The sequence below is a fragment of the Filicampus tigris genome, chromosome 14, assembly GCF_054856515.1.
Source record: "Filicampus tigris isolate MCC_2025a chromosome 14, RoL_Ftig_1.0, whole genome shotgun sequence".
NCBI lineage: Eukaryota > Metazoa > Chordata > Actinopteri > Syngnathiformes > Syngnathidae > Filicampus > Filicampus tigris.
Genome location: NC_141230.1, coordinates 11819961 through 11832976, shown reverse-complemented (window position 1 = coordinate 11832976; position 13016 = coordinate 11819961). Strand labels below are relative to the sequence as shown.

Sequence of the window (13016 nt, the reverse complement as noted above, 5' to 3'; positions counted from 1 at the left end):
GCAGGTGACTTGTCTCATATATGCTGTAGTATTGTCCTGACTTTGAGCGAGAACCGGGCACATTTAGACAACCAACATTTCATGCTCACAGTCGACAATTTAGAGCAGAAATTCTCAACCAGTGAGGCCCTCTCTACACGTAGCCGTGGTTTTTGAAAATGCCAGATACAAGCCTGCGGTTAGCCCTATCATCCACACGTCCCCTGAGTTTTTTCAGTGAAAATGCAAAAACCCCTGAGCCGGGGCACATTAGGGTGCCGTGAACGCCGTTTAAGGTGTGTCGCAAAATTTTATTCAAAAGGCCCAAAGATGATTTGTAACAAATAATGTATTTTTGTTCTTGTATGTCAGTGATTTGTAGGGGCACACCAAACAAATCAATGATCTTCTATTAGATGGCAGAAAGTAAAAACTGACATGTATAGACTTTTTGTGATTTTGTTTGGCGGTGTGCAGTGATATTTTTCAAACTTAAAATGCATCCCTTGGCTCAATAAATGTTGGGACTCTCTGGGCAAGAGCTTTCAATAAAAGAACGTATGTTTTGGGAAGCTGGAAAAATCAAGGCAGATCAGAGCAAAAAAAAAATCGCACAGGCTGCCAAGATTCGAACCCACAACATCAAAACTGAGCCTGACCTGATTATCAATATATAATAATAGATTGTTACCAAACAATCATACCGCTCCTGGTAAGTTTAATGAGACTATACAGTACATAATTACTGTAACTGTATTTACCCCAACGAAACCGGAGACTTTTTATTTAAGTCTTTGTCAGCAGCGCCCATCAAGCATCAATGCGTACTGCAGTCATGTTTTAAAACCTCGCATACCAGGAACAGCTCAATGTCTAATTTATACATTAGTAATTATGTTCATTATGTATTATGTTAACCAGTGCTGTTCGTCGGGATAACTCGTATTCGTGAATGGGTGAGAGGGTTGGTTCGTCTCTCTCCAACACGGCCTTTTCCGCATTTTTGTCCAATCATCGACGAGCGGACCGGAAGTTTTGAACAAGCCTAAACGCGGGAAGTGAAAAAGTGAATTCTTCAGCCGGACGACAGTCAAGGTAAAATACCGAACTCTGTCGTGTAACCCCATTAAAACAACGTTTTTATCCATTTCTGTGCGGGTATGTGAATTGTAAAAAAAGGTGTACATTCATTAATGTCGTAGATAATTGTAAAGCATCGAATTTAAGATACTTTTCTCGTCCACGTAATGGCCGTCGGATTTGAATAGCCGGTAGTCGTCTTTTTTTAAGAGTAAATTGCACTAAAATGGCTTCCCTCGAAGGTCGGTGAAACAGAGACAAGATGAAGGTTGTGACTTGTGAGATCGCCTGGCACAACAAGGAGCCAGTCTACAGTTTAGACTTCCAACACAGCTCCGATGGACGCACTCATCGTTTGGCCACAGCTGGCGTGGATACCACAGTCAGGGTGAGTATCGAAAAACAATCTTATTTTTCCCAGAAAAGTCAGATTTTCACTGACCCCTGCTCCCCCTTTTCCTTTTAGAAAAAGCAAATGACACATATATAACAGTACTGGCACTCAGTCACGCAGCATGTACTTTATTCTCTGGAATTAATATTTGAAAATCAGTCATTTCCCCCCAAAAATGTCCCTTTGTTAAAACATTCATGCAAACATAATCCTCATTAAATTAACAATTTAAATGTTCAACAATTCAACACCAACAAGCTGTCAAACTAAATGGGTGGAAGTGTATCTCTTTTTCACACTCACGGTTTTGTGGCATTCACTGTGGGGCAGGGTGCAGGACAACATAAAGACTACGGGGGTCAAGCACAAGCTCGTCCATATATGACACTGGTTGCTAAGGTACCAAACAAGGAGTAGCCTGGTGCGACTTTCCACTAGCTTTGGTGTAAAGCAGCTAAAACAAAAAAAGCCCCGATTTGCCTTGTACTAAGGAGCTAGATTTTTTTCTCAGACAACCTATACATGTACGAGTATTAACCCTGGAGTACTCTCCGATATTGAGTAGAGATACTTGTAGTACTTCTTGTATGTAAAATTTCATTTAACACAAGGACAAAAAGACCTTTCTTTCTGACGCAGATGATGATTTGCAAATGTGTTAAACTGCTGAAGTTTTGGGCCAACTACTGCCGATGAGGACTTACTTGATGTCAAACATGTTTTTCCTTGCGTATCTGTGACTGGTATCGGCAGTACCCGATACGTTAAAATAAGGCCAGCCTCGGCCCAATTCCTGATATCGATACTTGCCCATTCCTTTTGTTTACTGTAAAAGTCTACCAAAAATTCTTGCTGTTGTCACGCTGAAATCACTTCTGCCCCCACCCACCTCTCCTTTGGATGCGTTGTCACAGTGCCCTTCCGCCCGAAAGGAACATTTTTCAGTTGATCTGTGTTTGCCTTTACGTCGGCCACCTAGTGTGCCACCACGCGACGCAGTCGAGGGTTGTACAGGTGAGACAAGGCGACCTGTGCAAAATATTTAGGACTTGGAAGCACATACGTTGGGACAAAAATTTTCAACATGTTAATAAATCCTTACTTTTGCAACATGACACAGTCTTTGGCAATTTATATTGTTTGATTCTGTGATTTCCTTCTACTGGGCTCCTTTCTTGGCATGCAAAAAAAAAAGATGAGTTATTCTGTTAATGTTAACAAGAATTGTTTTTTTTTTTAATTGTCAGTAAAGGGCCATAAAAGTCCTTAAATATAGTGAACAAGTTGGCAATATCGACTGCATTTGTAAACTGCTTCTCTTCGCTCTTCTCAGCCATGCTGTTAGTAGAAACAGAGACAAGCTACAGAAGCCGCAAAAAAAATAGTCCTAGCAAGCAAACTCAATGTAAATTCATTGTTGAAATATATTGCTTAATCACACTTCAGATGGATAGAATGTATCTGCTGTGAATGATTGGCCATTCATTCCTTATTTTATGCCGCGTACATGCAGCTGTGGAGAGTCGACATGGGCCCAGATGGAAAGGCGGCGGTGGAGTTTCTGTCTAATCTGGCCAGACACACAAAGGCTGTCAATGTGGTCCGCTTTAGCCCCAATGGAGACCATCTCGCTTCAGGAGGAGATGGTACGTCTAACACATGAATTTGTATCTCCACTGGTGTAACAAGCATCCAATGCATGAAGTGTGTTTTACATTTTGTAGTAATGATTGTATCTCTAGGTCTGGTGTATCTAGTGATGTTAATGTTCTTAGCATTAACAAAAGCAGTACAATGGTACAGAAACATAATTTTAGGTGTCTGGTTCCCACCTTCCACAAGACAATAGGCTGTGATTGGATTTTGTCTCTGTCAAACATTTCTGTCTCGTTTTGTGCATTGTGTGTTTTTATTAGTTTTTGTCGTCATCAGGGAAAATAAGCTTGTTGACAAAAATTAATTCAACATTGTTCACCACAGAAGTGCTATTGCATTTGCGTATGACCTCTATCAATTTGTGGTTTGGTTCAGATGCAGCCATTCTGCTGTGGAAGCTCAATGACAACAAAGAGCCGGAACAGGCACCCGTGTTCCAGGAGGAAGAAGACGCTCAGCTAAACAAGGAAAGCTGGTCTGTCGTCAAGACTTTGAGGTACAAGAACTGCAATTATGGCATTCATCCCCAGCAAAAGCAGAAAGTGCTGCTTTGTATGCATTTTAACTTCTCAACCATTAAAAATGTGGGGAAACCAAAATAATTGGGAAAGGATGTTAATTTGATGAAAACACAGCCCACTTAGCTCTGTGCACTGTGGTTTTAGGGGGCACATTGAGGATGTGTATGACATCTGCTGGACCCGCGATGGGAATTGCATGGTGTCTGGTTCTGTCGACAACACGGCTATCATGTGGGACATCAATAAAGGTTTGATGAGAAAACATCAAAACAAGTGAACAAACGTCTCAAGATGAATTGCTTTTTAATGTCATTTGGTAATTTTTGTCTTTCAGGACAGAAACTGTGCATCTTGAATGACCACAAGAGCTACGTGCAAGGTGTGACCTGGGATCCATTGGGGCAGTATGTTGCCACTCTCAGTTGTGACAGGTACACATTATTACCCAAAAATGCTTGAAAGGCTTGGTCCGTTTACTTGACAGCTGTTAAATATGTGCTGAGTATGTTTTGATATTCCTCCTTTTCAGAGTAATGCGTGTGTACAGCACTCACACAAAGAAGAAAGCCTTCTGTGTAAGCAAAATGAGCTCGGGCTCACCTGCAGATGGAGAGGTTTGTGCTCACAGAACCTTGGTCATATTGCTTGTGTTTTTCCTTTAAAGTACAGCACATGTTTCAAGCAACACTCACAGACAGTAAATTGTCTGTCAAAAGTTTTTACTCACGGGTTGTTGAATTAAAAAATGAAACCAACATTATTTCCACACCGGAGATTTAAATGAAGCAGATGCTTCAATTTTTTGTCACGCAAATCCTCCACTCATGCGAGTGGTTTTATATTTTATCTTACCTTATCTTTAAATGCCATAATTCCAATAAATATTAGTATGAAATAGATTTTTAGACCATAAGTATAACACAATCAAATGATGAAAGTATGTTGGTGACTGAGCATCCCAAACTTGTGTAGTTGTATGTAGATGTAGTTATTGCTCTTGGCCACTTGAGGAATTACAGTGACAGTCAATCACATAATGTAATGTATGAGAATGTATGTTCATAATACAAAGATATAATTTAACTACAACTGTAAGGTAGACCTTGGAGGTGCATAAGTGCTTTGATTGGACTTTGGAGAAAGTTACATGAACCTTTGGTTCTTCATATCTTTGCAGGTCAAACAGCACCGCATCTTCCATGACGACAGTATGAGGTCTTTCTTCCGACGTCTTTCCTTCACACCCGATGGCTCCTTCTTACTCGCTCCAGGTACTTGTGCAGTGTGTTCTTTGGGAAGTTGTCGCACTGCTTATTATTTGGAGGGATTTGAGGTGTTAACCGAAACATTTTCACTGTCCTCACTTCTTCCCAGCCGGCTGTGTGGAGGTTGGGGAAACCATCACAAATACTACCTACATCTTTTCCAGGAAGAGCCTAAAGAGGTAAAGTTGATATTAAGAGTATGTATTTTTTTAATATATGTAGTGCTTTGTGAAAGTAGTAGTTCCCCTTGAACTTTTTGACCTTTTGTCACATTGCAGGCTTCAAACATAGATATGAATTTGGATTTTTTTTGTAAAGAATCAATGCTAAATAATTCAGTCATGAAGTGGAACAAAATTTAAACTTTGCACAGATTCTCATTTGAATTCAGGTCTGGACTTTGACTTGGCCCTTCTAACAACTGCATAATGATAGATTTGAACCATTCCATGTTCAAGATCATTGTCTTGTTAGACGGTAAACTTCTGTCCCAGTCTGAGCTCTTTTGTGGAATCTAGCAGGTTTTCTTCCAAAAATGCCCTGTATTTGGCTCCATCCATCTTCCCATCAATTCTTGTCTTCCCTGTCCCTGCTAAAGAAAAGCAGCCCTAGACCATGATGCCACCATCCCCATTTTTGACAGTGGGGATGGTGTTTTCAGCAGCGGTGGCCGCATCAGTGACGTTTCCCAGCGGCGCACCCGAAAGTCCGTCATAATAAGTCCGTCTTTATCGCAGGCCGCGGCCCAGTCGGTCACTCGTCATTGATATTTTTAATGCACTTCCTTCATATTTCGTCACCGGTATTTAGGACTGTCAGTAAAAAACAGTTTACCAGGTATAGCACACAATTTTATTCATGTATGAATAGTTTGGACCACTTTACAAAAAAAAATCATTTAAATTCTTATACTATTATTGCTCCTCCTCCTGCTTCTTATCCCCAAACTGCCCCTCGTCTTTGCTATTCGGGTTCATGGTGGTCTGGGGGACGGCCGAAAATCGCTTCTGTTGGCACTTATTCCGTCAGTGTTTCAAAGTTACCGTAAGTCGACAGTTCACCTGTGAAAAAGGGGGTCCATCAGTGATGGACCCACAGACCTTCCGTCGGTATTAACGAACAGTTGACGACATGTGTAAATGCCCACCTCTGATTTTCAGTGTGATGTGCAGCGTTACTTTTACGCCAAATGTAACGTTTTACATTTAGCCTAAAACATTCCATTTTGTTCTCATCTGACCAGGGCACTTTCTTCCACATTTGTTGTCTCCCAGGTGGCTTGGGAAACCTCAAACAAGAAAATACTTTCTTTTTGCCATTCTTCCATAAAGGCCAGATTTGTGCAGTATGCGACTAACCGATGTCGTATGGACAGATTCCCCCACATTAGCTGTTGATCTCTGCAGTTCATCCAGAGTGATCATGGGCCTCTTGGCTGCATCTCTCAATACACTCCTTGTTTTGGCGAATGGTCTTGGTAGGTTAGCAGTGGACTGATACTCAGTCTGTTTTAATATGATTGATCAAACAGTGCTCTGCAAGATGTTTAGGTCAATGTTGGATCATTCAGAAATCATCAGCGAACTCCTGTAGTCAGTTGGCTGCACTGAGTAAAGGGGGTGATTATTTTCGCACACCTTGCTTTTCAGCTATTTGTTAAAAAAAAGTACATTTTGTTCCATTTCAGGATTGTGTCCCAAATGGTGTTGACTCTTCACCATAAAAATCCCAATTTTGTACATTTTGTTTTAAGCCTGAAATGTGGCAAAAGCTAAAAAAAGAGAAAAAAAAGTCAAGGAGGGCTAATACTTTCACAAGGCACCGTATCTAATGTACTTGAATTTTTTTTTTTTTTTTTTTTAGGCCAGTTGCCCACTTACCATGTCCATCTAAGGCCACGCTGGCTGTGCGCTGTTGTCCAGTGTACTTTGAGCTTCGAACCAAGAAGGCAGAAGGTAAGAAAAGAACACTTGCCGTACTGTAGCTTTAATTTTTTATTTGTATTCTTCCATTTTGTCTTGTAAATGTTTCTCTTTTGCCAATCACAGACGGTTCGGCCGAGCCCCTCCCCAATCTATTCAAGCTGCCGTACCGCATGGTGTTTGCAGTGGCCTCTGAGGATTCCATTTTCCTGTATGACACGCAGCAGGCGCTCCCTTTTGGCCTGGTGTCCAACATTCATTATCACACACTCAGCGACCTCACATGGTAATGTTAATGTCCTCTAGAAGACGTTTCGCCTCTTACCATAGCAGGATTCATCAGTTCTTGCATTGAGACTGAATAGGAGGGCTCTGATTGCTGGTATAGAAAGAAAAGTATCGGTAGAAGTTAAGGCCCTGATAGACCAAACCGACTTCAGAGGTCGTGAAGCGTCGTGGCGTCCGAATGCGCCGTCTGTTGGCTGTTAGCTAGCAAATCAGTGCCCAGAGCACCAACGGGAAGGGACAAATGCGGAAAAACAGTGAGCAGGCCTCCGCTGCCTTAATCTTCTTACAAGTACAAGAGCGAGGGTTGACAATGTAAGTATTTCACAATACCGTGTCAAGAACGTTTGCTTCGCGTGGGAGTTCGTGAGCGAAAATCCACAAATAAGACGAAGGTGTTGCAAAAAACAGCTGCAATTGTCTGAACTTAACGGTAAACTGTATATGTGTGACACAACAACACACAGAAGACAGATGAACCGTGCTTGCTGCTTTGTGCAGAGTCAGGCGCCCCCCGCTTGTGGAACTCTTCCTTCATAACCACGCCCCATAAGAACGCCACGCTATTGAGCATGTGCGGCAGCGCCTCCTGCACGGCACTGCGTGCATTTTGGATGTCAACGGGTATATTTAGAGGTACAGTAATTAGAGGCACGGCCCAACCAAGAATGGTTTCACTCTTTTGGCATGCAAAACAGCAGCCGTTGATGTATTGGGGAGACACCTCTGATAGCCGATGACAGTCGTTGGAGTGGAATCATCCTCATTATTCCATTCAGTTTTAAAAAGAGCTGTGAAGCCACTAATCCACTTTAGTTGTACGCCCCATGAGCCTTTGTGTGAATTGTAGGATCAATTTACGGTTTGAACTGGAAGCAGTGTTTTGTTGACATGGTACATTTGGTGCGAGTCCACTTTCTCTGACAGTTACAGATTTAAACAATGTGGGAATGCTAAATTGCAGAAATCCCCAAAAACTGACCATTTGTCAAGAGCACGTGTCTGTTGTTCCTGGGGTTTGTGACGTAAAAGAGGAACATGTATTGTACCTGTAATTCGATCAAATACTTCCATTTTGTCTCAGGTCACGAGATGGTTCCTTCCTGGCAGTGTCCTCCACAGATGGCTACTGCTCCTTCCTGTCCTTCTCTACGGGAGAGCTTGGAACTCCACTGAAGGAGCCTCCCTCTCTGGAAGTGTTCACCCCAACCAGCGCCGCTGAGAAAAAGGGCAAAAAGACGCCAGCAGCCCGAACCTCATCCCCCGTGTCCCAGCCGCCGAGTTCGGCTTCCACTCCCACGTCCCACGTCACCCCGGGCAGAGACGGCGGCTCCTCTGTCAAGACCCCGGATGAGACAAAGACAAAGTCCAAGCCTCAGCCTCGAAAGATCACCCTCAACACACTGGAGGCCTGGGGGAAGCCCAGCACTTCCAAAAATATGCCTCCCTATACCCCTCAGACACCAACGTCCGCAAGCACCAGTGCACCCTCAACTCCTCAACCTGGCGTCAACCCGCTCACACCCAGCTCCTCGAAGAAGGTCCCACACCTCAACCCGCTCACTCCCTCCACAGCCAAAGTCCTCAACAGCAGCAACTTGCCCACCACTCCTAAAGGTGCCATAGCATCTAAAGGACCCACTCCAAGGTAAAAAAAAAAAAAAAAAGAGAGAGAGAACCCATGAGTCTGCCATCTTATTCTAATAAGTTCCCCTCAGACTTATTAACAACCATTAAGTGATTAAGAAATGTTGCACATTGCATTAATCGTTATACCTATTATTGCACATGACTATGTGAGGTACTCCAGCACAGTCTTATGAGATTTAATACAAGATCTGCATTATCATAAAGATATGGCAGACCTCTGCCCAGGCCAAACTATTCACCTAAGTGAAGAAAATAAAATTAGGGCCAGTTCTCACAAATTAAATGGGTTTCCTCATGTGACACCCCTTTGTTAAGTTTCCTGGAAAACGCTTGAGTATTTTTTATGTCTAATCCTTGTAACTACCAAACAGCTGTTGCATTAGGAGGGACAGTGTCCAGGTCTACAATAAGTGGATTATTACTTTGGCTATGGAGGCGTACCGACCGTAGGACATTACACTAAGAGGTGTTTCTAATATTTTGTCCTCGTGTAGCTAAATAGAGGAACCAAAGTGAATGACTTGTCTGGCCATTTCAATTTAATAAATTAGTAATATGATTTTTGGAAAGGCTGAAGCATTATAGCACTGGTGTGACCCACACTACGAATGTACGGACGAAAACGACACGGATAACAACCTCCTCCCCCAAATATTGAGGGAAGTGAAATTAATCAGATTACCCCGAAATTTACAGGTTACAATTTAAAAATAAAAAAACATGCAAAGGTTGGTAAGATTTTACAAGTCTATGGAACTCTAATTGAAAGAATGAGCATTCACTCTTATGGTGTTTTGATCATCAGTCCTACACAAGTATTAAATTGGGTTAAGATCTGATGGCTTAGAATAAACAGTTTTCCATCATTTATTTTGCTCAGCATGAAAGCATCTGGATTCAGGATGTCTTAAAATCCTCACTTTCTGTGCATAAATGCACATGGAAGTGATTGTAAAATGTAAGAAATGGTAATCGTGTTGTCAAAATAGAGAGACGCGGCATCAATTGCTTTGTTTTGGTTGCTGTTGTAAGTGCTCAGCTCAGAACAAAGCCTTGTCTGGTTTTAGGGTGTTCGTTGGACCCCCTGTTGATTGTCAAATAATCACTTCGGCTCCTCGCAGACAATGGAGAGTCGGAGCAAGCTTTTGTATTTAACTGTAACTTGAAACTGCTCGTTCTCAGCTGACTAGCTAGTTTTACGACTACAAAATGACTAAGTGAACAATAACATGAATGGACTTTATGCAACTAATTTCTTTCTTTTTGTTTGCAGGCGAGTTTCTTTGACTCCTGTTGGGTCACATACGGCCAGTTTGCTCTTCAGCTCTTCAGCGTCTAGTGAGAAAGCTAAACATGGTCAGTCTCAATTACAGTATGGCCGCTCCTGCCCTTTTTTTTGTGGGGTGGGCGTGTGTTGGTTGCGGGGGTTAGTGTCCTTTCGATACATAGATCAATTACATCTTTTGGATTCATAAACCGTAATACGTTGGGTGTACTGATTTCTCCTACAGTGGAGATCAACAAGATCTTCCAGGAAATAATAGAAGTACCTCTTTGCTGGGTAGCCACCATAAAACCTGTATTACATGTACAGGCAATGTTTTTAATAACCTTTTCACTTTCTTAAGATAATCGTAATCATAAGATATAAAAATAAACACTTCTTTGATTGATGCATCCATTTGTTTAATACATTTAGCATACCTTACTGTGAACTTTCAAAACTAAAATGACTCATGATAGGACGAAGGTTCTGTACTTTAGAGTATATTTCTAAGTGTGCATCTTTAGCCTGCCTGTGTCATCTGAACTGCGTCCATTTTTCTACAAATTAAGCTTTTTGTTACAACAATGGTACCGGGTGTCCCTGCTTTACAATGGCGTTTTGTTCCTACGGTGGCAATATAGCCTTGTAGAATAGAACAATGTCTGAACATTTTATTGAGATAAATTACCCGTGTTGCATTACAAAAATCTCATAGCTCACCACCAAACAAAACATGCCAAAAGACGTAATGCTGAAATCCATCCTGTCTCAATTTACTCACAAATTGACTTGCTCAATGTGAATTCTGTATTTTAAAATGAACACACTGCCGTACTCATTTGAAGCCATGCCATATTCTGTTGTCTGATTGGCAACAGATGGATACACAGCGTTATTGCACCGTTGCCATTTAATGAATTGTCATTCCCATTCATGCAGTGTTCACTGATCGATTAGGACATTTTGTAACATATTCCTATCTAGCAATGTTATTTACATCCTAATTCTTCCTTTGCCCATGACCCCCTCCACAAAGTTTCACTGAAATCAGGAACCTTGTATATGAGGCTTATGACAGCCCCGACATAAAGTTTGTGGCTACGAACAGCACATAAGAATCCGCTGTCGGGCTTAAACTGGGGACCCATGGCTGGGTTAATAACTGGTCAAACTGGCTTTGAACAGTCATGTGTAACTCATCTTTTCATTTATCTTCCCCCTTCAGGACGCCCTTCTCCTCCCAATGATCCCCTTTGCCTGCCTCCAGACTCCAAGCGGCCTAAGACCGATGACAACGCTACTGCAACAAGCAGCGTCACTCAGCCTTAGGGTGGCCATGACATAAGCATGACTGTTACACTGGTGACATGATCAAATCATCTTGTGTGTAATACCACAGTGCATTGTGATTGAGAGGGTAACACATTCACACATGATGTACTCAAATGTTATTATTCATGCTTTGCATGAATGACTTAAAGGACTATTGTATTATAATTAGCTGTTGTATGATGTCTTAAATTAGCCCATAACATTTTGATCTTTAAACTTGTAAAATAGCACTTGAAGATTTAGTGGCATGTGGACTTTGAATCTACTTATTTCCTGAGTCTTATTGTGCTGATTGCCTCTGGCGAATGAGGTATGAACTCTCAAATTGTCCACTCTGTAGTTAAAAGTGGCTTCATGTGTAATACATTTCTTCATTCAGAAAAAAGATTAAACAAATCTTTTTTTGTGCTTCAATATTGCCCTTTATCCATCCATTTTTTTATTGCACATGTCCTCAAAATAATGGATAAGTGGAGCCTACCTCAGCTGACTTTGAGTGAGTGGCGGGGTTAAGGTTACACCTTTGGACTGGTTGCCAGTCAATTGCAGGGCACATTCAGGTAAATAACCATTCACACCTATGGAATACTGAGTCTTCAATTAACCTAAAATGCATGTTTTTGGCATATGGGAGGAAGATGGCATGTTCACACGGAGGACATGCCAAACTCATACACAGGAAGGCCAGAGCCAAGATTCGAACCTCAAACCTCAGAATTGTGCGGGCAGATCCGCTTACCACAAGTCTGATGTTATGACTCTCTACTCTCTTTCAACCCTTTCATGCCTTGGGCTCAGTAACATCTCAACTCCCTCCATCAAAGATACAAGTTTAAGGTGAATGTCTCATAATTTAGTAATATAAAATATTCATTTAGTATTTTTCCACGTACAAAACAATACAATATAAACAAATTACTCGTAAGAGCAATTGTAACAATGTTAAGTAACTATGTTTTATACCTCAGATTATCCACATTGTATAAAACGTAAAATGTTCTACAGTGAGATAACAGAGTAAAAATTCTTGTGTTCTTAGAATTTAGACAAGAAAAAAAAATCGTGATTAAAAAGTCATGTAATTAGGGGTTGCTCGAGGTTTCCTGTAAAAAAAAAAAAAGTTAAGCGTAACAGTCATGACTAAGACAGATGTAATTCAAACATTAAATGATAATGGAAACATTTAAGATCCGAAAATTCCTCCACCCTACGATAACATCGTTGAAATATATACGGTGAAAACGTTTTTTTAAGGTTAAACGTATCTTTTTTAGTAAATCCTCCACTTGATATTGATATCGGTCAACCTAACTTGGTTCACAAGCGAACGGAAACTAAAAGATTGACATATCGGTCAGCCAATCATAATCGAGCTCTATCCGTCTCTTTAACGCTTATGTGCACTGTGTGAAGGCGGGGAGTAGTTGGCTCCTTTAGGCTGATTAGCAACAAACAGAAGGTTGCGAGTTTAAAATTTGGATTATTTCACCACCGGATTGGATTTTGCCGCCACCGAAGCTGTATGAACTCGCACCCGTGTTAACCCGATTCCTGTTGGCACGCTTTTCGGCGAGGCCAGGTGGCTATTTGCAACATTTGTGAGTGCTATTAGCGGAGGGCAACCTCGCGTTTTTTTAGGTCGTTGGAGGTGGTGATGATGATCTG

General features: G+C 41.5%; 1 protein-coding gene across 2 annotated transcripts; it reads left to right on the top strand.

Annotated features, from left to right (window-relative positions):
- The first annotated feature begins 927 nt into the window (after positions 1–927).
- chaf1b (chromatin assembly factor 1, subunit B) lies at positions 928–11765 on the top strand. 2 transcript variants are annotated; one of them, XM_086051630.1, is made up of 14 exons: positions 928–1074; positions 1302–1447; positions 2967–3099; positions 3485–3605; positions 3775–3878; positions 3965–4061; positions 4160–4244; positions 4808–4901; positions 5005–5074; positions 6759–6850; positions 6944–7103; positions 8187–8750; positions 10026–10108; positions 11245–11765. In XM_086051630.1, the coding sequence occupies exons 2-14, from the start codon at positions 1322–1324 to the stop codon at positions 11346–11348; spliced, it is 1833 nt and encodes a 610-aa protein (XP_085907756.1). In that variant the 5' UTR covers positions 928–1074; positions 1302–1321; the 3' UTR covers positions 11349–11765. The 2 variants fall into 2 exon arrangements, with proteins under 2 accessions (XP_085907756.1, XP_085907757.1); XM_086051631.1 differs by lacking the exon at positions 928–1074 and adding an exon at positions 1077–1137.
- The last annotated feature ends 1251 nt before the right edge of the window (positions 11766–13016 follow it).

Bases quoted from the DNA above. Each gene is read 5' to 3' on its own strand.
- chaf1b (XM_086051630.1), top strand. From the start codon at position 1,322: ATGAAGGTTGTGACTTGTGAGATCGCCTGGCACAACAAGGAGCCAGTC. The intron at 3,879-3,964 runs GTTTGATGAGAA...TTTGTCTTTCAG, and splicing joins CATGTGGGACATCAATAAAG to GACAGAAACTGTGCATCTTG. The intron at 4,902-5,004 runs GTACTTGTGCAG...ACTTCTTCCCAG, and splicing joins CTCCTTCTTACTCGCTCCAG to CCGGCTGTGTGGAGGTTGGG.